The following is a 21293-nucleotide window of genomic DNA, read 5'->3' on the forward strand; positions in this document are numbered from 1 at the left end:
GCTTCAGGTTTCACGAGGCAGTTTTGGAAGTCGCTTTTATTCGCGTTCACATGAGTGAAGTTCGAACGTGCAGCGTATCTGGGGGATTCTCTCCACGAATCAGGAGGCGGCGTGGTGGCAGGGGGGGCGGAGTGTTTCCCTTCGAAGGGATATATGTAAATAAGAATCTCAGTCGCTCGATTGCGTACTATCCCAGTAAAACAGGAGTCTTGAGATGTGCTGTGATCCACGTAAGGAATTGGGCTCCTTCCCCGGCGCAGAACCTTCGGTGGGTGACTTATCGATGTGCGAAAACAGAGCGAATGTGAGTGTGAGAGGTAGCGGGTGTTGTGGGATGTGAGCGAGTGAGAATTGTGAGCATACTTACCTGGCAGGGGAGATACCATGATCAACAAGGTGGTTCTCCCAGGACGAGGCTAGCCCATTGCACTTCGGGTGTGCTGACGCCTGCGATGTCCCCAAATGCGGGATACTCGACTGCAAAATTTGTGGTAGTGGGGGACTGCGTTCGCGCTCTCCCCTGATTTCTGGAAAAAAAATGGTAGACACGTGCTTTTATCCCATAGGTCGAGCCAGCGTGGTCTGGCAGCATGTTGTCGTATAGTCTTGGATTTGGGCTGTCAGACGCCCGCAGCACTCTTCTTAGCTCGGTGTGCGCGTGGATCGTGCAGGTCCGTGTTCTCGAGTTACCAGGAGATCAAATCGGTAGCAACTTCAGCAGTCTGTGTTAACAGTGACTTTAATATTAACTATTAACTTATTCCTTTTTTTACAACTTATTCTAATAACTTTGTTTCTTTGAATACTACCAACATCGGAAAATCACCCACCGAAGCTTCTCTGGCGGAGCACAAGCACAATTCTTCAAACGGATCACAGCGCATCTCCAAGACTCCTGTTTTACTGGGATAGTACTCAAAGAAGTATATTTGTACATCGATATTTTTCTACCTTAGATGGTGATGTGTTTTTTAACTTTACTCCTGTACTGAAGTAAATCTAAATGTCAATTTATGCGTGGAGCTCGACTAATTGAGCGAGTAATTGACCGTATGAAACCCCTCGTCCAGAATAGAAAAAGGGGCCCCATCTGGTAACTGGGCACAGTTGGCACCTTCCGCAACTGGTTAGGGGGCCAACAGGGGCTGTGCGGGGAGACGACCGCCAGGGATTTTTTTCTTTGTTTTGTTTTTTTTCTTTTAGTTGCTGTACGTACCCCCAGGTAACCCGGAGCAGTTTCATGACTGTGTAGGTGTATAAATATGTTATTTTTGTACATTCTATGAATAAAGTATATTTTTTTCAAATAAAAAAAAGTTCTCCCAGGACGAGACTGGCCCATTGCACTTCAGGTGTACTGACGCCTGCGATGCCCCAAATGCGGGATACTTGCCTGGTAGTGGGGGACTGCGTTCGCGCTCTCCCCGGTTAGTATCGTTTTTTTAAAAAAAGAGTTTTTGTGATTAAGTTAGTCGGTGTTCCTAGTTACAGTCTTATGCCGGTCTGGCAGCTTCGAAGAGCGACACTTCTTGGCAGCTTATGTTTTTCCTTCCAGATTTACAGCGCAGTTCTATGCATCTGTCTTGATGCTTCTTAAACCATTTTACCTGGTAAGTTGTGTTCAGCTCTGTGGGTCAGTTTGCTTCTGTGCAAATCCACAAGATTAATATCGTTTTAAAGAAAGACAGAAAGCTGTCCGTGGGGGAAGAGATAGGTGAGGCAGAAATGAAGGTAGAGGAACGAGGTGGTAGGCTGAATGAGGGAGATGGTACAGACGTTAGTGGAAACCTGAAGAAAAGCAGAGTTGGCACTGACGGGTAAGTTTTATGAACAGCTGGTATAGGCTGCAGGATAGAAAACAGAAACTCCGGGGTCCGCTTTTGAGCAAACAGGAAAACCATTCCAAGGAAGGCCCACTGGACCAACACATGAACCCCGCGTTTTCTCTACAGATGCTGCCAGACCTGCTGAAAGTGTCCAGCTATCTCTATTTTGACTTGGGACAGCCTGACGCCCTTGTAGCTTGAAGACACCATCTTGGCTGACCACCGGGCAGATGGGCTGGCAGCACAGGATTCCCCTAAGACCACTCCCCTCACAAACAGATTAGATTTAGATTTATTGTCGCATGTAGATAAAGGTACAGAGGAAAGTCAATTTTTATGTGTTATATGCAAAATGTTGCCATGCTGTGGTACCATCTTGTCACTGAATGTCATGCAAGATTTCACTGCAATTGAGTTCATCTTTCTCTCTTCTTGTTCCTCCTCCTCTGCTGCTTGACATTGCCCAGAGTCTGTGTGACAGGGACCGCGTGCGAACTGGAGCCCTTGGGCCTGAGGATGAGCATGGATTCCCAACCTCTTGCTCCTCATCGCAGGCCCCTCCACACGCTGCTGCTGATCCACTTACTCGTCCCTCTGGCCAAAGCTTCCACTTCTTCACATGCTGGAATCCACCTTAGACAAATAAGACACTGGAAAACATAGCTGGCCAGGCATCATCTGGAGTAAAGGAGCAGTCAATGTTTTGGATATTGCCCTTCATATGGACTTGTTTACTTGATATGCTACCGTGTAGAATCAAACCGCATTTGTGACAATGTGTATATGCAAAAAATTTTAACGAATAGAGTACATTTTTGAAATAAAAACAACAAAAAGCAGATTGTAAACCAGTCTGAGGGCATTTAAGAACTGTAATGTTACTCAGGAATTTAAAGGGTAAGACGGCTTTTGTAAAGTTGGGCACATATGTATCCATCTTGAGATTCGACGATAATCGACTAAGTCTCATGGTGAACCATGTCTCATTGTTAATGTAAATAAGTAAATCAGACACACAACCAACGTTATTTAAATCTTAATCACAGGCTGTTTTATTTTGGACACAGAGGGTGGTCAGTCGCTGGAGCGTGCAGCCAGAGGAGGTGGTTATCTCAGTTTAATGTCTCATCCAAATCTTGTTGAGAAATATTCACTTCTCCCTGGCACCCCTTAATCTTGAATAACATTTCCGGCGAAGTCATGTATCAGATTGAAGAGATATTTGCAGAGTTAAAGGTAAACAAAGGGTTAAACAAATTCGCAAAAATAAAAGCTTCAGGTTTCACGAGGCAGTTTTGGACGTCGCTTTTATTCGTGTTCACATCAAAGTTTGAGGAGTGTTTCGAAAACAGAGTGAAGTTTGAACTTTACTTGCAGTGTATCTGGGGAAATCTCTCCACAAATCAGGAGGCAGCATGAAGGCGGGGGGGGGATGGTGGTGAGGCAAGTTTCCTTTTAAGGGATATATGCAAATAAGGATCGCAGCTGCCCAATCTGCGTGTATTATTCCAGTGAAACAGCTGGAAACTGATGTCTATTTCAAGTCCACCGACTCCCACAGCTACCTAGAATACACCTCCTCCCACCCACCCTCCTGCAAAAATTTCATCCCCTATTCCCAATTCCTCCGCTTCTGCTCCCAGGATGAGGCATTCCACTCCAGCACATCCCAGATGTCCATGTTGTTCAAGGACCACAACTTTCCCCCCGCAGTGGTCGAGAACACCCTTGACTGCGTCTCCTGCATTTCCCGCAACACATCCCTCACACCACCCTCCCCCGACCACAACTGCCCCCAGAGTATCTCCCTCATTCTCACACACGATCCCACCAACCTCCGGATACAATGCATCATCCTCCGACACTTCCGCCATCTACAATCCGACCCCACCCCCCAAGACATTTTTCTATCCCCACCCCTGTCTGCTCTCCGGAGAGACCACTCTCTCCGTGACTCCCTTGTTCGCTCCACACTGCCCTCCAACCCCACCACACCCGGCACCTTCCCCTGCAACCGCAGGAAATGCTACACTTGCCCCCACACCTCCTCCCTCACCCCGATCCCAGACCCCAAGATAACCTCCCATATCAAGCACCTGCACATCTGCCAATGTGGTATATTGTATCCATTGCACCCGATGTGGCCTCCTCCACATTGGGGAAACCAAGCAGAGGCTTGGGGGCCGCTTTGCAGAACACCTCCACTCGGTTCGCAATAAACAACTGCACCTCCCAGTCGCAAACCATTTCCACTCCCCCTCCCATTCCTCAGACGACATGTCCATCAATGGCCTCCTGCACTGCCACAATGATGCCACCCGAAGGTTGCAAGAACAGCAACTCATATTCTGCTTGGGAACCCTGCAGCCCAATGGTATCAATGTGGACTTCACAAGCTTCAAAATCTCCCCCTCCCCCACTGCATCCCAAAATCAGCCCAGTTCATCCCCTCCCCGCCACTGCATCGCAAAACCAGCCCATCTCGTCCCCTCCCCCCATTGCATCCCAAAACCTGCCCAGCCTGTCTCCGCTTCCCTAACCTGTTCTTCTTCTCACCCATCCCTTCCTCCCACCTCAAGCCGCACCTCCATTTCCTACCTACCACCTCATCCCGCCTCCTTGACCTGTCCGTCTTCCCTGGGCTGACCTATCCCCTCCCTACCTCCCCACCTATACTCTCCTCTCCACCTATCTTCTTTTCTCTCCATCTTCAGTCCGCCTCCCCCTCTCTCCCTATTTATTCCAGAACCCTGACCCCATACCCCTCTCTGATGAAGGGTTTAGGCCCGAAATGTCAGCTTTTGTGCTCCTGAGATGCTGCTGGGCCTGCTGTGTTCATCCAGCTTCACACTTTATTATCTAGCATTGTTAATGTGCTGTGATCCATTTGAGGAATTTGGCTTCTACCCCAGTGCAGGAAACCTAGCAGCAGAGAACTCAAGCTTTCAGCCTGAGCAAAAACCTACTGAGCTAACTGAAAGCCAAACTAAAGCTGGCTATGTCTGTGTGAGAGTGAGTCCACTCACTCATGAATCTTTGGCCTTACTCGATATAAAAATACAGGGTCGAACTCAAAGCTGTTCACCAACTCCACATCTAAATGATGCATTTCAGCAACATTGTGACACCACCCCTCTGCAAGGGATACAGCACAGGACATATCGCCTAAAGGCACAGTATCGTCACACCCTCCCCCCTCAAAAAAAAAATGAACCACGATATGCAAAGCTGACTTCATTTTCAAAGATGTCAGTTTCATGTCATCAGTATACATATACATTGCATTAACTTTAAGTATGTAAAATGGCCCAGTTTCCTCTGTCACTGAACACCTCAACCTTTCTTCAAAGTTATGACAACACATGGCCAATTACGTTCTCTCATCCTGTCATGTGCATAATTTTTGAGGTAAACGGCTGTAATAATAAACTTCTTTTTGTCAGGCTGGTACCTTCAATGTTTTCCAAAAATATTAAGGGTTTATGTTCAGTAGACACAATTGTCTCCGGTACATTACAACATTTATATTATAAGCAATGCCAGCACCAAACTCAAGGTCTCTTTCTGAACGGTGGAATATTTCTTTTGACGAATATTCAGGACACTTGTCATCTTCTGGAAAAAAGTACAGCACCAACAGCCAAATCAATCACATTAATAGCTGCTTGAATGGCTTTTGTGTAATTGGGAGTGGCTGAGATCAGGGAGAAGGTCAACTCTGCTTTCAGGCTTTTCTGATATTCTCCCATCCCCTGAGATTTTCTGCACTTCTTCAATAGGTCAGTCAGTGGAGCAACAACACTGCTAAAATTCAGAACAGATTTGCAATAAAATTTTCACTAACCCCAGCAATTGTAACAATGCCCTCTTCGTCGATGGTATGGGAAACTCTCCCAATGGCCTTTGTTTTCACATTCCAAGGGGCCTTCTGTCCTTGTCCAAGGGTAGGGTGAGAAAATGTGACTTGGGCTTTTGCAAACTCACTGTTAGTCAGCTTTATCACCGAGCCCACCTCCCAAAGTCAATTAAACAATTCTGCTAGATGCTGCAAATGTTCCCACCATGTGTGACTAAAACCCATCAGGTCGATGTACACTTGGGTAATCTGGAAATGACCTTATTGGTTAGTCCTTAAGATATGGTTAGTGTATTCTTCTTACTGAATGGCACGACTTTAAACTGGTACAGTCCATTCGGGGTTACAAAAGCTGAAATTTCCATCAATCTTGAATGAAGGCACCTCCCAGTATCCTGTGAGTAAGTCGAAATTGGAAACATAAGTTACTTGTCCCACCTTCTCAACACAATCTTCCAAACGTGAGTCAGGAGAGCAGAGGCGTGGCCGTCAGGACAGACATGGGGGCAGGAGAGTGAAGAAGTTTCCTTGTGTTATACTTAAACCCGTAAATTCATGGCTACACACTTTCAGGGCAACACCATGTGCTGAGTCCAGTTGTTCCAATCAGCATTTGCTATTACAACTGAAGAGAAACAGCAAAACAAAAATGAAACAAACAGATTTAATTTCACATTTCCTGAAGGATGAGCTGATATAAAACTGAGGGAACGAATGTGTTGCTCAGTTTGCCTCTGGTACAAACAGGTGAAATAAAACAGTCGCCATGGTTAATCGCTCCTGGATATCAGACAGAAGACATTAATTATCCAGTCAAATCAAGATGTGAAGGGACACTTTGGTTGTAGTCAGGACTGAGAGGTTAAGGTGATGGTTACAGAACGTTCTGGTATCTCTCCATGTAAGATTGTGCTGAGCACAATTCCAGATGTCAGCCAGCTGTGGCATATTGGACAACTCTCGAGAGACGACGATCTAGGTTCAAATCCCACTCCAGGATGGTGGCAGCACCGGAATCAGCCCCCTTTAGGCACATCTTGTGGTTCAGTTGGTAACTGTACCGTCCCTGATTGAGAAAAGGTTTCAAGTGCCAATCCAGGATGTTTACCCTTCATGTGGGAGGGCAGTTCCTAAAGTATTTCAACTAGTTGTCAGTCTGCTGGAAAATCCTTCCAACACTCCACGTGTTTCTCAAGGGGATTACATTGAGACAGAGTACGTAAAAAAAGAGAGAGAGTACAAAGAGACATGCCGGAGGATCAGATGGGTGAAGTGCGGTGCTAACAGTGTTAAAGTTGCTGGCTTGTTCCCAGTTCTGATCAGCACAACCTGCCGTACAGAAACAACATCAGGAAACATCAGGCTGTTCGAGTCAGCAGTTGGACAGTTTGCATTGTCCACAGCGGGGAAACATCACAAACAAAAAGGGGAACAGATGTTGACATCTGACCTCCTGCACTTGCGCTGCTAAGTCATACATGGCCAAGAGCTGAAAAGTGGGATGAGAATCGTTGGGTATGTGTTTCTAACGGACATGGAAGTGATGGACAGTAGGCCTCTAGGCTGCCCACCTCTGCCCCTGCGCTTCAAGGAGAGTTCATGGTCAGCTCTCCAGCGTAACAGGAGTGATTCTCAATGGCTCTTGAGACCGCCAAGGGCAGAAGAAGGGAAAGATCTCCTCCTCAAAGTGCGTCCTGAAGACGTGGAGCTGGCTTTTCGTGTCTGCGTTGTGGAACGAAACCAACCCTTCCTCCCAGTTGAGGAAAATCCCGATCTTTGTGGGCTTCTCGCTGAGGATCAGCTCCGTCTTCTCCACGTTTTTCACCTCATACTTGTCCCAGTAGCGCCCGACGACCCAGTATCCGTTCTCTTCGTCCAGGTCGATGCGCCCGCTCCGTCTCACCGAGCCCCGGGCCACGCCCAGGTCCCAGTTGTTGGACTCTCCCACCTCCACCTCCCAGTAATGCTTTCCCGACTGGAAGCCTTCGCTGGCCACGACGAACGGGTACCGCTCGAAGCGTTTCGGGTTCTCCGTGACGTTGCGCCACCCGCCACCGTCTTTCACCTCCAGGTGATCCAGTGACACGTCCAGGTTTCCGTTCGCCGTGTCGGGGTCCAGGGTGACTGAAGCTGCAGCAGGGACGTTACTGACACTTTTGTTCGCCAATCCACCTCACACCCTCGTCCCCCCACCCCCGACTGCAATCGAAACCTGCATCTGCACAAGAGGCGAGAGACATTCCCCACCCTCATCCCGCACTGGTGACACAAGGACCAGGAGCAACAAGAGGGCCATTCGGCCCATCGGGCCTGCTACTCCCCCCAATTAGAACCAGTGTTGTGGCCTGATCTCAGGCTGCACTCCATTGCCCCTTTTTCCCTCAATTCCACCAAAAAAAAACTGCAATCCCTCCAGCGTAGTCTCAAATACATTCCACAACAGAGCTTCCACAACCCTCTGCGTTAGCCATTTCTGCAGAATGGTAACCTCGGGGAGAGGAACGTGGTTGTCTGCAGCGGGGACAGAGGACAATAGCTTTGGCCAACATTTAATTACAGCCAACTCAGCGCTCACCCGGAAGTAGGTGTTGGAGAAACACAGTCTGATCTTTCACCAGTGCTGTGGCTCAGCAGTTAGCACTGCTGCCTCACGGTGACAGGGACCTGGGTTAGATCCCACCCTCGGCCGGCCGTATGTGTGCAGTTTGCACATTCTCCCTGTGACGGCGTGGATGTCCTCCCACAGTCCACAAAGATGCACAGGGTAGGGTGGATTGGCCATGGGAAATTGTCCCGTAGTGCCCAGGGATGTGTAAGTTAGGTGGGTTGGCCATTGGAAATGCAAAGGGTTATAGGGAAGAGGGTGGGCTGTGCTTTAGAGGGCAGCGTGGACTCGCTGGGCCGAATGGCCTGCTTCCACACCAGAGCTGGGTAGTTGGCTTTGCAGACGTGAAAACCAACCCAGTATCAAACCAACATTGGTGAGGTGAGTGAAAAATGGAAGGGGCTGGGGACAGGTGGCTCTCTTCCTGGATAGTTCTGTGCACGTACAACTTTGAAGAACATTTCACTTACCTACACATCTCAGCATCTTGTCCCACTCTAAAAAAAAATCACAAGCCATTAACAGCGACCAGTGCATTTCACAATGTCCCTGTAAACATGATGGTGCTAATACAAAGGAAAACACAAGCACTGTGCAGAATATTCTATTGTTTGCGTATCTAATACTGAGGAATGCTCAAAAAGCAAGATATTCAAAGGGAATTAGAAAAACAAGTGTGGGTCATTGGCTGGGTAACTACATGTCGATCTGGTAGTCGGAACTGCAGGTGCTGAAGAATCTGAGATAATAAGGTGTAGCGCTGGATGAACACAGCAGGCCAAGCAGCATCAGAGGAGCAGGAAGGCTGTCGGGGTCTAGGCCCGAAACATCAGCCTTCCTGCTCTCGCTGATGCTGCTTGGCCTGCTGTGTTCATCCTGCTCTACACCTTGTTATCTCTACATGTCAATGTGTATCTGTTGGTGGATTGCTGGTGAATTGTAGGCTCTTTGGCAAGTATTAAACCATCAGTCAGCTTCGTTTTGGTGCTTTCTTCACAAATAGACTTCAAAGCACTCTAACGTATTCGGAGCACAGCGCAAATTTCTCAGCAAATGAGAGAGAAGGGAAGTATGATGGCAGTTATTGACAGATGGAAGTTATAAATGATGGCAGCACTCTTTAAACTATAACCTAGGGTGGAATCGTGTTTTTTTGGAAAAAAATTCAACCCTGTGTTAATGATTGTGTGATACCTTCTCATTTTCTGCACAATGAACGAGGAAATATACCACCACTTGTAAAGTCCCCTTCAAGATACTCAGACACCACCCTGACTTGGGACTACGTCGCTGTCCTGATACTGTCACTGGGTCAAAGCCCAGGAACACCCACAATGGGTGACCTAACGCCCACAGATGGCAGTGGTTGAAGATGGCAGCTTATCACCACCTTCTCAACAGGCAACTGGGATTGGCAATAAAATCCGTCCTCGCCAATGACAAAATGAATGAATTTTAAAAAATATTGGGCATGTTTATGGTTATCCGGTAACAAGAATGGACTCAAAGTCAATCTAAGATGCCCCGTAAGACAAATTAGCAGACATATGAAGACATCTAGTGCTTTGAACAGAGAGGAGTTGAATGCTGTCACCAGGATATAGCCCAAATTTGTGGGCAGCTTTGTTATATAGAGTCATACAGCACAGAACCTTTAGCTCCAACTCGTCCATGCAATCCTGATATCGTCAATTAATCTCGTCCCATTTGCCAGCATTTGGCCCATATCACTCAAAACCCTTCTTATTCATGTGTCCATCCAGATGCCTGTTAAATGTTATATTTGTACCAGCCTCCACCACTTCCTCTGGCAGCTCATTCCACACACACACCACCCTCTGTGCGAAAACGTTGTCTCTCAGGTCATGTTTAATTGTTTCCCCTCTCAGAGAAAAACTGAGAGACGGAGAGAGGGGAAGAAAGAGAGAGAGAGGGGGAGAAAAAGAGAGAGGGGAAGAGAAAGAGGGAGCGGAAGAAAGCGAGAGGTAAACATGATTGGTAGGCAAAGGCCTATCGCCACACTGTTAATCCAAAGACGCTGATGTTGTTCTGGGGACCTGGGTTCAAATCCTGCCATGGCAGATGGTGGAAACTGAATTCAGTAAATATCTGGAATTAAGAATCTAATGACCGTGAATCCATCATCGAATGTTGGAAAAACTCATCTGGTTCACTAATATCCTTAGGGGAAGGAAACTGCCATCCTCACCAGGCCTGGCCTACATGTGACTCCAGGCCCACAGCAATGTGGTTGACTCTGAACTGCCCTCTGGGCAATTAGGGATGGGCAATAGATGCTGCCTCACCAGTGACAACCTCATCCCACGAATGAATAGAAAGAAAAAGACTTTCGGGTCACCATGTCTCTGGTGAGGGGAGAGGTCGAGGAGGACAGTCCTTCATAGTAACCTCAGCCCAGTGATGGGAACAGAACCCAGGCTGTTGGCATAGCTTTACCATTTCAAACCAGCCATCAAGCTGACTGAGCTAACTGACCACTTCATTTATAATCATTTCCAGATCAACAGTTTTCTATAAGCCGCTCATAAATTTAACGTAACAAGGAGTTGCAAAAACTAGATTGAAGGTGAGAGGGGAAAGATTTAAATGGGAACTAAGGGGTAACTTTTTCCACACAGAGGGTGATGCGTGTATGGAATGAGCTGCCAGAGGAAGTGGTGGGGGCTGGTACAATTGTATTTAAAGTGCATCTGGGTGGGTACATGAATAAGAAGGGTTTGAGGGATGTGGGCCAAATGCTGGCAAACAAGACTAGATTAATTTGGGATATCTGGTTGGCATGGGCGAGTTGGAATGAAGGGTCTGTTTCTGTGCTGTGTAGCTCTATGACCATTTAACTTGAATCTCATATTGTTACATCAGCAAAAAAATCACTACAATGCAAAAACATAAACCACTGTTACAGTAAAGATAAACAATTAAGCAACAAGTAGATGAACTTCATACCTAATTGATGGAGAAGCTTCTCGTATTCTGAAAGAGAGAATATGTTTGAGATATAACTTCATGATTTAAAAATCACAAGTAATAATGACATTTATTTGGAATGTTTCATCCTCTCAAAATGCTTCAAGCACCAAGAGTATTTCTGAAGGACAGTAGACGCTTTCCTATTGAGACCAAGTGAAGATCCTGAACTACATCTTTGCCTCCACCCCTTGAAACACAGAATATAGAATGCAGAAAGTGTGGAAAAAGAGGCCACTGGGTCCATCAACTGTGCACTGACCCTCTGAAGAGCATCTAAACTCAGACCCACTTCCTATCTCCATAACCCTGCATTTAGCATGGCCAATCCACCCTAACCTGCACATCTTTGGACTGTGGGAGGAAACCGGAGCACCCAGAGGGAACCCACGCAGACACGGGGAGAACATGCAAACTCCACACAGACAGTTGCCCGAGGGTGGAATCGAACCCAGGTCCCTGGTACCGTGATAATAAAATGTGAGGCTGGATGAACACAGCAGGCCAAGCAGCATCTCAGGAGCACAAAAGCTGACGTTTCGGGCCTAGACCCTTCATCAGAGAGGGGGATGGGGGGAGGGAACTGGAATAAATAGGGAGAGAGGGGGAGGCGGACCGAAGATGGAGAGTAAAGAAGATAGGTGGAGAGGGTGTAGGTGGGGAGGTAGGGAGGGGATAGGTCAGTCCAGGGAAGACGGACAGGTCAAGGAGGTGGGATGAGGTTAGTAGGTAGCTGGGGGTGCGGCTTGGGGTGGGAGGAAGGGATGGGTGAGAGGAAGAACCGGTTAGGGAGGCAGAGACAGGTTGGACTGGTTTTGGGATGCAGTGGGTGGGGGGGAAGAGCTGGGCTGGTTGTGTGGTGCAGTGGGGGGAGGGGATGAACTGGGCTGGTTTAGGGATGCAGTGGGGGAAGGGGAGATTTTGAAACTGGTGAAGTCCACATTGATACCATATGGCTGCAGGGTTCCCAGGCGGAATATGAGTTGCTGTTCCTGCAACCTTCGGGTGGCATCATTGTGGCAGTGCAGGAGGCCCATGATGGACATGTCATCAAGAGAATGGGAGGGGGAGTGGAAATGGTTTGCGACTGGGAGGTGCAGTTGTTTGTTGCGAACTGAGCGGAGGTGTTCTGCAAAGCGGTCCCCAAGCCTCCGCTTGGTTTCCCCAATGTAGAGAAAGCCGCACCGGGTACAGTGGATGCAGTATACCACATTGGCAGATGTGCAGGTGAACCTCTGCTTAATGTGGAATGTCATCTTGGGGCCTGGGATGGGGGTGAGGGAGGAGGTGTGGGGACAAGTGTAGCATTTCCTGCGGTTGCAGGGGAAGGTGCCGGGTGTGGTGGGGTTGGAGGGCAGTGTGGAGCGAACAAGGGAGTCACGGAGAGAGTGGTCTCTCCGGAAAGCAGACAGGGGTGGGGATGGAAAAATGTCTTGGGTGGTGGGGTCGGATTGTAAATGGCGGAAGTGTCGGAGGATAATGCGTTGTATCCGGAGGTTGGTAGGGTGGTGTGTGAGAACGAGGGGGATCCTCTTGGGGCGGTTGTGGCGGGGGCGGGGTGTGAGGGATGTGTCGCGGGAAATGCGGGAGACGCGGTCAAGGGCGTTCTCAATCACCGTGGGGGGGAAGTTGCGGTCCTTAAAGAACTTGGACATCTGGGATGTGCGGGAGTGGAATGTCTTATCGTGGGAGCAGATGCGGCGGAGGCGGAGGAATTGGGAATAGGGGATGGAATTTTTGCAGGAGGGTGGGTGGGAGGAGGTGTATTCTAACCGCCCCAAGAGGATCCCCCTCGTTCTCACACACCACCCTACCAACCTCCGGATACAACGCATTATCCTCCGACACTTCCGCCATTTACAATCCGACCCCACCACCCAAGACATTTTTCCATCCCCACCCCTGTCTGCTTTCCGGAGAGACCACTCTCTCCGTGACTCCCTTGTTCGCTCCACACTGCCCTCCAACCCCACCACACCCGGCACCTTCCCCTGCAACCGCAGGAAATGCTACACTTGTCCCCACACCTCCTCCCTCACCCCCATCCCAGGCCCCAAGATGACATTCCACATTAAGCAGAGGTTCACCTGCACATCTGCCAATGTGGTATACTGCATCCACTGTACCCGGTGCGGCTTTCTCTACATTGGGGAAACCAAGCGGAGGCTTGGGGACCGCTTTGCAGAACACCTCCGCTCAGTTCGCAACAAACAACTGCACCTCCCAGTCGCAAACCATTTCCACTCCCCCTCCCATTCTCTTGATGACATGTCCATCATGGGCCTCCTGCACTGCCACAATGATGCCACCCGAAGGTTGCAGGAACAGCAACTCATATTCCGCCTGGGAACCCTGCAGCCATATGGTATCAATGTGGACTTCACCAGTTTCAAAATCTCCCCTTCCCCTACTGCATCCCTAAACCAGCCCAGTTCATCCCCTCCCCCCACTGCACCACACAACCAGCCCAGCTCTTCCCCCCCACCCACTGCATCCCAAAACCAGTCCAACCTGTCTCTGCCTCCCTAACCGGTTCTTCCTCTCACCCATCCCTTCCTCCCACCCCAAGCCGCACCCCCAGCTACCTACTAACCTCATCCCACCTCCTTGACCTGTCCGTCTTCCCTGGACTGACCTATCCCCTCCCTACCTCCCCACCTACACCCTCTCCACCTATCTTCTTTACTCTCCATCTTCGGTCCGCCTCCCCCTCTCTCCCTATTTATTCCAGTTCCCTCCCCCCATCCCCCTCTCTGATGAAGGGTCTAGGCCCGAAACGTCAGCTTTTGTGCTCCTGAGATGCTGCTTGGCCTGCTGTGTTCATCCAGCCTCACATTTTATTATCTTGGAATCTCCAGCATCTGCAGTTCCCATTCTCCCTGGTACTGTGAGTCTGCAATGCTAACCACTGAGCCACTGTACTGCCTTCATTAGATGAAACTGACGACAGGGTAACAGCTACAGATGCTGGAAGTCTTAGAAACTCATTGACAATTTTGATCCTCGTAATAAAGGAGTCTTACCTAATTTGGCGGCCTGCCTTTCGTTTTCTGAAAAAAAAACAAATTAAAATTACACTGATCCCAAGGTGCAACATTAAAACTAGACGCTCATACTTTAATTGACAACAGATTTATTCCCAGAATGCATTTCATTGACCAGCCCAGCGTCCTTGCAGTCTCTCTTTAGGAGTGAACTGAGATGTTAATTAAACAGTCACCCATCTATCTTAATAAAGCAATTAAAATACCATTAACTATTAGCTCAAAAGGAGCACAGTTACACAAACGTGATACTTCAACCAAATCCAAATATAAGTGCTGTTTGTCCATTGTCAGTTTTCTTCTCCCCTGCAGTATTGAGGCCCTGGATAAAGGCCTGAGAGATGTTTGTCCCGTCCGTGTTCCCATTCAGACAGGCTTGTGTGATGTCTGTCGATATATTGGACTGTATATAACATATAACGTAACATATCTGTGTATTCGTCCACATTGTGCAACAAAACTAAGTCTGACTCCAACGATATGCACACTTCCAATCAAAGTCACTGTAAATTTAAGTGAGCAGGATAGGATCGGGTTAGGGTTAACCACAAGTCTAACTCTATCACAGGATGCCATTTGCTGATTGGCTTTAGAGAAAGCCAAAGACACCAAAATAAATGTTATAGCATTCTGAACCCAGCTGATGGTGGTACTGGACAAGTCAGATCTCAGGGTTAAACTTGGCCTGATAAATTAAGAGTTTTGTTTTTGCAGTTTGGTTCCTGTGGTGGTTAACTATTGAAAATGTTCTCACACAGTTCCCTTAACAAACAATACAAGTTCAACACAAAAAGGGTTGAAAAACATGTTAGAAAGGTCTTGACAAAAACAGCAAACTGAAGGAGTCAACTGTTTTCCCAACAGTATCCTTTACAGCTACTCAATCCCACTGGAATTTCATTCCAGACTTAACTTTTTAAATTTCTTAACTGAAGACAGTGCAAGTACTTCTTTTCAGTGACTTTCAAGGCATTTGTAAGATATGGTTCTCTCCATTACTGTTTCTCCCGGTGACAGAAAAAATGACAAACATTTTCCATTCCATGTCAAAAGACACAGAGCGTCCTTCCTTAGGACGCTTTATAAACGAAAGACTTCTTTCCAGCCAAAAGGCTTCATAAACAAACTGCCCCTTTACTGGCTTGAAACTGTTCTTCTGAACTGAAAACTAGCTCCATCCTCTGGCCAGTTCTATATTTATAAAAGTTCCACTTTGTAAACGTTCAGCAATTAATCACCCAGGTATCTGACTGAGTCACTTCACACAACTTGCTTGTCTTCTTGGAAACCATGTTTGAACTCACCGTTCAAAATGATTTTCTGACCTCTTAAAAAACAACTCTTCTGTGGAGCTCTCTACAACAATCCATTTTCTTCTCCAAATGATAACAGTTTACAAATCTTCTACTGCCCTGTTCGTGACTGGCAAGAGTAATGCCAGAATCATCATATTTAATTAGTGCCTGCGTTATATTCCACACAAGAAATTAGTTGCCCAGTCTGATGTCAAAGTGGTTTTGACAGGCCGATACGGATGTGCTGCAACTGTGCAAAGGAGAAAAGGAAGTGAAGACAGATTATAGAGGAAGAGAATTACTGAGGACAGAAAATAAATCAATTAGAAATGGGAATACAGATGGAAAGCTTTAACTCAACCTTGTCATCGAGGTTAGGTGCAGAATTAGATGTACATCTTGCAGACGTTTAAATCAAAGTCAATGGAAAATTATTTGGGCGGGTTTTAAAAGCAGTGCTTCCTCCATTCCCCCTCACCCATTTATGAACAACCCCTGATAAAGGGACATAAAATAAAGTTAGCTCCACAAACTGACCAGAATGCCATTTCTCTTCACCTGCAGCTACATGATAAGGACAACACAGTATTATACATCATGCGTAACCTTACCTATCTGTATTAATAGATTTTTCTTTTCTGTTTGGAAAGAAATGATGACAATGATTAGATGCCTTATTACGTACTTAAAAATTCTGCTGTTTATTTCTTAGCATTAATTCAGGCCGTGCTATGTTAATGCATATGAATTAGCATTACAAAGGAAGTAGGACCCACCTTCCTCAGCACATGCATTTACTTGATCTGTGAGTGAAGAAAAACCATACATTAATGACACTGTTTTTTTGCCACAAATGTTAGGAGCTGCCGACACAACTAAATGCAGGTACTAGAAATTTTGTTACTTTTTAAAAATTCTACACGTTCTGTTGAGCCGTCATATTGCGAAACAAAAACACCTAAGGGCCAAACTAGAGCATGTGGGCTGCAGTGGTTTAAGAAGGCAGCTTACTACCACTTTGTCAAGGGTGATAAATGCTGGCCCAGCCCAGTGAAATCCACCTCCCATGGGTCAATGATTAAAAAAAAAACTTTCTATTCTTAAATAAGAGTTTCAGACCTAATATGGAAGAGTTGCTGAAAAATACAGTTGGTGGTGGGATTTGAACCTGTGTCCCCAGAACATTACCTCAGGCAGCACTATTCCAGAGATTAGGTCACCTATTACAGAGGCTTTGTGATTGGGGGTGGCAGGGGTGGGGTGAGCATCTTGCCATCTCAGATGTTGGTGTTTGCAACTTGCTCCACCACTCCCACCCCCACCCCAATTTGAATCTCAATTAAAAACAGTCATGTCTAGCAGTTCTTGAAAGCTCTTCAAAGTTCCCAGGGCAAGAAGACTGTGCCAATTTGATGGACTGTAAGGATTCCAACTCCAGTTCAAGTTCCAATCAGCTAAAATCACTGGCAGTATCACTACTGTTTTCGTTTATTTTAAGGAAAATGGGTTGAGTTCCAAGCATGTTTAGATTAGATTCCCTACAGTGTGGAAACACGCCCTTTGGCCCAACAAGTCCACCCTGCCCCTTGGAGCATCCCACCCAGACCCATCCCCCTATAACCCACACACTCCTGAACACTACAGGCAATTTAGCATGGCCGATCCACCTAACCTGCACATTTTTGGACTGTGGGAGGAAACTGGAGCACCCGGAGGAAACCCACGCAGACACGGGGAGAATGTGCAAACTTCGCACAGACTAGTTCGATTCCAGCCGAACCCAAGGTTGGAATTGAACCCAGGTCCCTGGTGCTGTGAGGCTGCAGTGCTAACCACTGAGCCACCGTGCCGCCCATGTTCTTGCCGTCTCTTTAAACGTGTGTAAGGAAAGCAGTAATCAATGAACTTTGTTCCATGCTTTACCGGCATAAAGAACCGCAGTCACCCATTCTCTAAGATGCTGACTGGAAAATAATCCAAAGATAAGTTTTAAGACAATTGCTTTATGTACTTTGGTTAGTAATCACTTACCGAACTTGGCACACAATGTTTCATATTCTGCAATGAAAGAACATAAAAGAAGGTGTAATTCATCAACATCCTGGTTCAGTAAAACCTTACCAAGCTTGAATTTCTAAAACATCAACTGCTACTGTTGCATTATTGAAAAAGACACATTGCAAAAGGCTACGTTTTGCCGCTGACAATCAAGAAATGCTCTTCATGTTTCTCTTCATTTTTAAGAATGGAATATGTTTCAACAGTTAAGAACTGGACTTACCATCGATGGCAGGTCGAACTTTGAACTCTGAAAGATAAGACACGTACAGTTTCATTGGATAGCAATCACACAAGCTGTAAAACGTTAGACTATTAAATCACTGTTGCGGACAGTTTAATTAATGAATGCTTTCATTTGATTGGGGTATTGACTCTGCAAGTCACTAATTACAGTAGAGACAAGAACAACTCAGTCATAATTTCACCCACAATACATCTTGTGACAACACTGTGGGTCGAGATGTATACTTTGTCCTTTATTTTTGAAAAAAAAAGGTTTAAAAACAAAGGTGCCGTTTGTTTTTTAAAAAGGTGAGAACAACCTGAATGGGTGTGGCCAGCTCTCATAGAACCAGGATTTCTAGCTTTCACACATTTTAGCTTTGAGATTCAGCAAAGGTTGGGAGTTGCAGTAAATGTCTCCCTGTGGCGACTCTTGTCAGTTTTGACTTGATATTGTGTCTTCTGGGTTTGCCCAGGTTACCCACAAGACAAATTTATCAGAGATAATGGGAACTGCAGATGGTGGAGAATCCATGACAACAAAATGTGAGGCTGGATGAACACAGCAGGCCAAGCAGCATCTCAGGAGCACAAAAGCTGACGTTTCGGGCCTAGACCCTTGATCAGAGAGGGGGATGGGGTGAGGGTTCTGGAATAAATAGGGAGAGAGGGGGAGGCGGACCGAAGATGGAGAGTAAAGAAGATAGGTGGAGACAGTATAGGTGGGGAGGTAGGGAGGGGATAGATCAGTCCAGGGAAGACGGACAGGTCAAGGAGGTGGGATGAGGTTAGTAGGTAGATGGGGGTGCAGCTTGGGGTGGGAGGAAGGGATGGGTGAGAGGAAGAACCGGTTAGGGAGGCAGAGACAGGTTGGACTGGTTTTGGGATGCAGTGGGTGGAGTGGAGGAGCTGGGCTGGTTGTGTGGTGCAGTGGGGGGAGGGGACGAACTGGGCTGGTTTAAGGATGCAGTTGGGGAAGGGGAGATTTTGAAACTGGTGAAGTCCACATTGATACCATTAGGCTGCAGGGTTCCCAGGCGGAATATGAGTTGCTGTTCCTGCAACCTTCGGGTGGCATCATTGTGGCACTGCAGGAGGCCCATGATGGACATGTCATCTAGAGAATGGGAGGGGGAGTGGAAATGGTTTGCGACTGGGAGGTGCAGTTGTTTGTTGCAAACTGAGCGGAGGTGTTCTGCAAAGCGGTCCCCAAGCCTCCGCTTGGTTTCCCCAATGTAGAGGAAGCCACACCCTGTACAGTGGATGCAGTATACCACATTGGCAGATGTGCAGGTGAACATCTGCTTAATGTGGAATGTCATCTTGGGGCCTGGGATAGGGGTGAGGGGGGAGGTGTGGGGGCAGGTGTAGCACTTCCTGCGGTTGCAGGGGAAGGTGCCAGGTGTGGTGGGGTTGGAGGGCAGTGTGGAGCGAACAAGGGAGTCACGGAGAGAGTGGTGTCTCCGGAAAGCAGACAGGGGTGGGGATGGAAACACGTCTTGGGTGGTGGGGTCGGATTGTAGATGGCGGAAGTGTCAGAGGATGATGCGTTGTATCCGGAGGTTGGTAGGGTGGTCTGTGAGAACGAGGGGGATCCTCTTTGGGCGGTTGTGGCGGGGGCGGTGTGTGAGAGACGTGTTGCGGGAAATACGGGAGATGCGGTCGAGGGCGTTCTCGATCACTGTGGGGGGAAAAGTTGCGGTCATTGAAGAATTTGGACATCTGGGATGTGCGGGAGTGGAATGTCTTGTCGTGGGAGCAGATGCGGCGGAGGCGGAGGAATTGGGAATAGGGGATGGAATTTTTGCAGGAGGGTGGGTGGGAGGAGGTGTATTCTAGGTAGCTGTGGGAGTCGGTGGGCTTGAAATGGACATCAGTTACAAGCTGGTTGCCTGAGATGGAGACTGAGAGGTCCAGGAAGGTGAGGGATGTGCTGGAGATGGCCCAGGTGAACTGAAGGTTGGGGTGGAAGGTGTTGGTGAAGTAGATGAACTGTTCGAGCTCCTCTGGGGAGCAAGAGGCGGTGCCGATACAGTCATCAATGTACTGGAGGAAGAGATGGGGTTTGGGGCCTGTGTAGGTGCGGAAGAGGGACTGTTCCACATAACCTACAAAGAGGCAGGCATAGCTGGGGCCCATGCGGGTGCCCATGGCCACCCCCTTAGTCTGTAGGAAGTGGGAGGAGTCAAAAGAGAAGTTGTTGAGGGTGAGGACGAGTTCGGCTAGGCGGATGAGGGTGTCGGTGGAGGGGGACTGGTCGGGCCTGCGGGACAGGAAGAAGCGGAGGGCCTTGAGGCCATCTGCATGCGGAATGCAGGTGTATAGGGACTGGACGTCCATGGTGAAGATGAGGTGTTGGGGGCCAGGGAATTGGAAGTCCTGGAGGAGATGGAGGGCGTGGGTGGTGTCACGGACATAGGTGGGGAGTTCCTGGACCAAGGGGGAGAAAGTGGAGTCCAGATAGGTGGAGATGAGTTCGGTGGGGCAGGAGCAGGCTGAGACGATTGGTCGACCGGGGCAGGCAGGCTTGTGGATTTTGGGAAGGAGATAGAAACGGGCCGTGCGGGGTTGGGGAACAATGAGGTTGGAGGCTGTGGGTGGGAGGTCCCCTGAGGTGATGAGGTCGTGAATGGTGTTGGAGATGATGGTTTGGTGCTCGGGTGTGGGGTCATGATCGAGGAGGTGGTAGGAGGTGGTGTCGGAGAGTTGGCGTCTGGCCTCGGCGATGTAGAGGTCAGTACGCCATACTACCACTGCGCCTCCCTTGTCTGCAGGTTTGATGGTGAGATTGGGGTTGGAGCGGAGGGAGCGGAGGGCTGCCCGTTCTGCGGGGGAGAGGTTGGAGTGGGTGAGAGGGGTGGAGAGGTTGAGGCGGTTAATGTCTCGACGGCAGTTAGCGATGAAGAGGTCGAGGGAGGGTAGGAGGCCTGGGGGTGGTGTCCAGGAGGAGGTCTTGTGTTGGAAGCGGGTGAAGGGGTCAGTGGAAGGAGGGTTGGGTTCCCGGTTGAAGAAGTAGGCATGCAGGCGAAGACGGCGGAAAAACTGCTCTATGTCCAATCGTGACTGGTATTCATTGATGTGTGGTTGTCGGGGGACAAAGGTGAGCCCCTTACTAAGGACTGACCGTTCGTCCTCAGTCAGTGGGAGGTCTGGGGGGATGGTGAAGATGCGGCAGGGCTCAGGGTGGCTGTCTTCTCTGGGGTTGCTGGCTGTGGGCGGAGCGATGATGTCGTCGGCCGTGGGCGGGGTTCCGTCGGCGTCGGCCGTGGGCGGGGTTCCGTCGGCTGTGGCAGTGTCGGGGTGGGCGGCAGCAGCGGCTGCGGTGAGGGTGACTGCAGCAGCGGTCCTGGAAGTGGTGTGGCCGGCGGAGGCGGATGTGACGTCATCGGTGGGGGT

General features: G+C 48.4%; 1 protein-coding gene and 1 non-coding gene across 2 annotated transcripts in view; one reads left to right on the forward strand and one right to left on the reverse strand.

Annotated features, from left to right (window-relative positions):
* Nucleotides 1-359: 359 nt before the first annotated feature.
* On the forward strand, nt 360-523 carry LOC125446685 (U1 spliceosomal RNA). Its single transcript, XR_007246455.2, has one exon. It is a non-coding gene; the product is annotated as a U1 spliceosomal RNA (small nuclear RNA).
* Nucleotides 524-2872: 2349 nt separating this feature from the next.
* LOC125446585 (butyrophilin subfamily 2 member A1-like) overlaps nt 2873-21293 on the reverse strand; it is a 30640-nt gene continuing 12219 nt past the window's right edge. The window contains exons 6-13 of the mRNA XM_059639374.1: nt 17896-17922; nt 17646-17672; nt 16391-16417; nt 16226-16252; nt 14299-14325; nt 11255-11281; nt 8758-8784; nt 2873-7812 (exon numbers count right to left, since the gene is read on the reverse strand). Of these exons, the coding sequence (XP_059495357.1) occupies nt 7286-7812; nt 8758-8784; nt 11255-11281; nt 14299-14325; nt 16226-16252; nt 16391-16417; nt 17646-17672; nt 17896-17922 (716 nt within the window). The 3' untranslated portion in view covers nt 2873-7285. The remainder of the gene's footprint in view (nt 7813-8757; nt 8785-11254; nt 11282-14298; nt 14326-16225; nt 16253-16390; nt 16418-17645; nt 17673-17895; nt 17923-21293) is intronic.

This window comes from Stegostoma tigrinum, chromosome 34, assembly GCF_030684315.1.
Source record: "Stegostoma tigrinum isolate sSteTig4 chromosome 34, sSteTig4.hap1, whole genome shotgun sequence".
In the NCBI taxonomy this organism is placed as follows: Eukaryota; Metazoa; Chordata; class Chondrichthyes; order Orectolobiformes; family Stegostomatidae; genus Stegostoma; species Stegostoma tigrinum.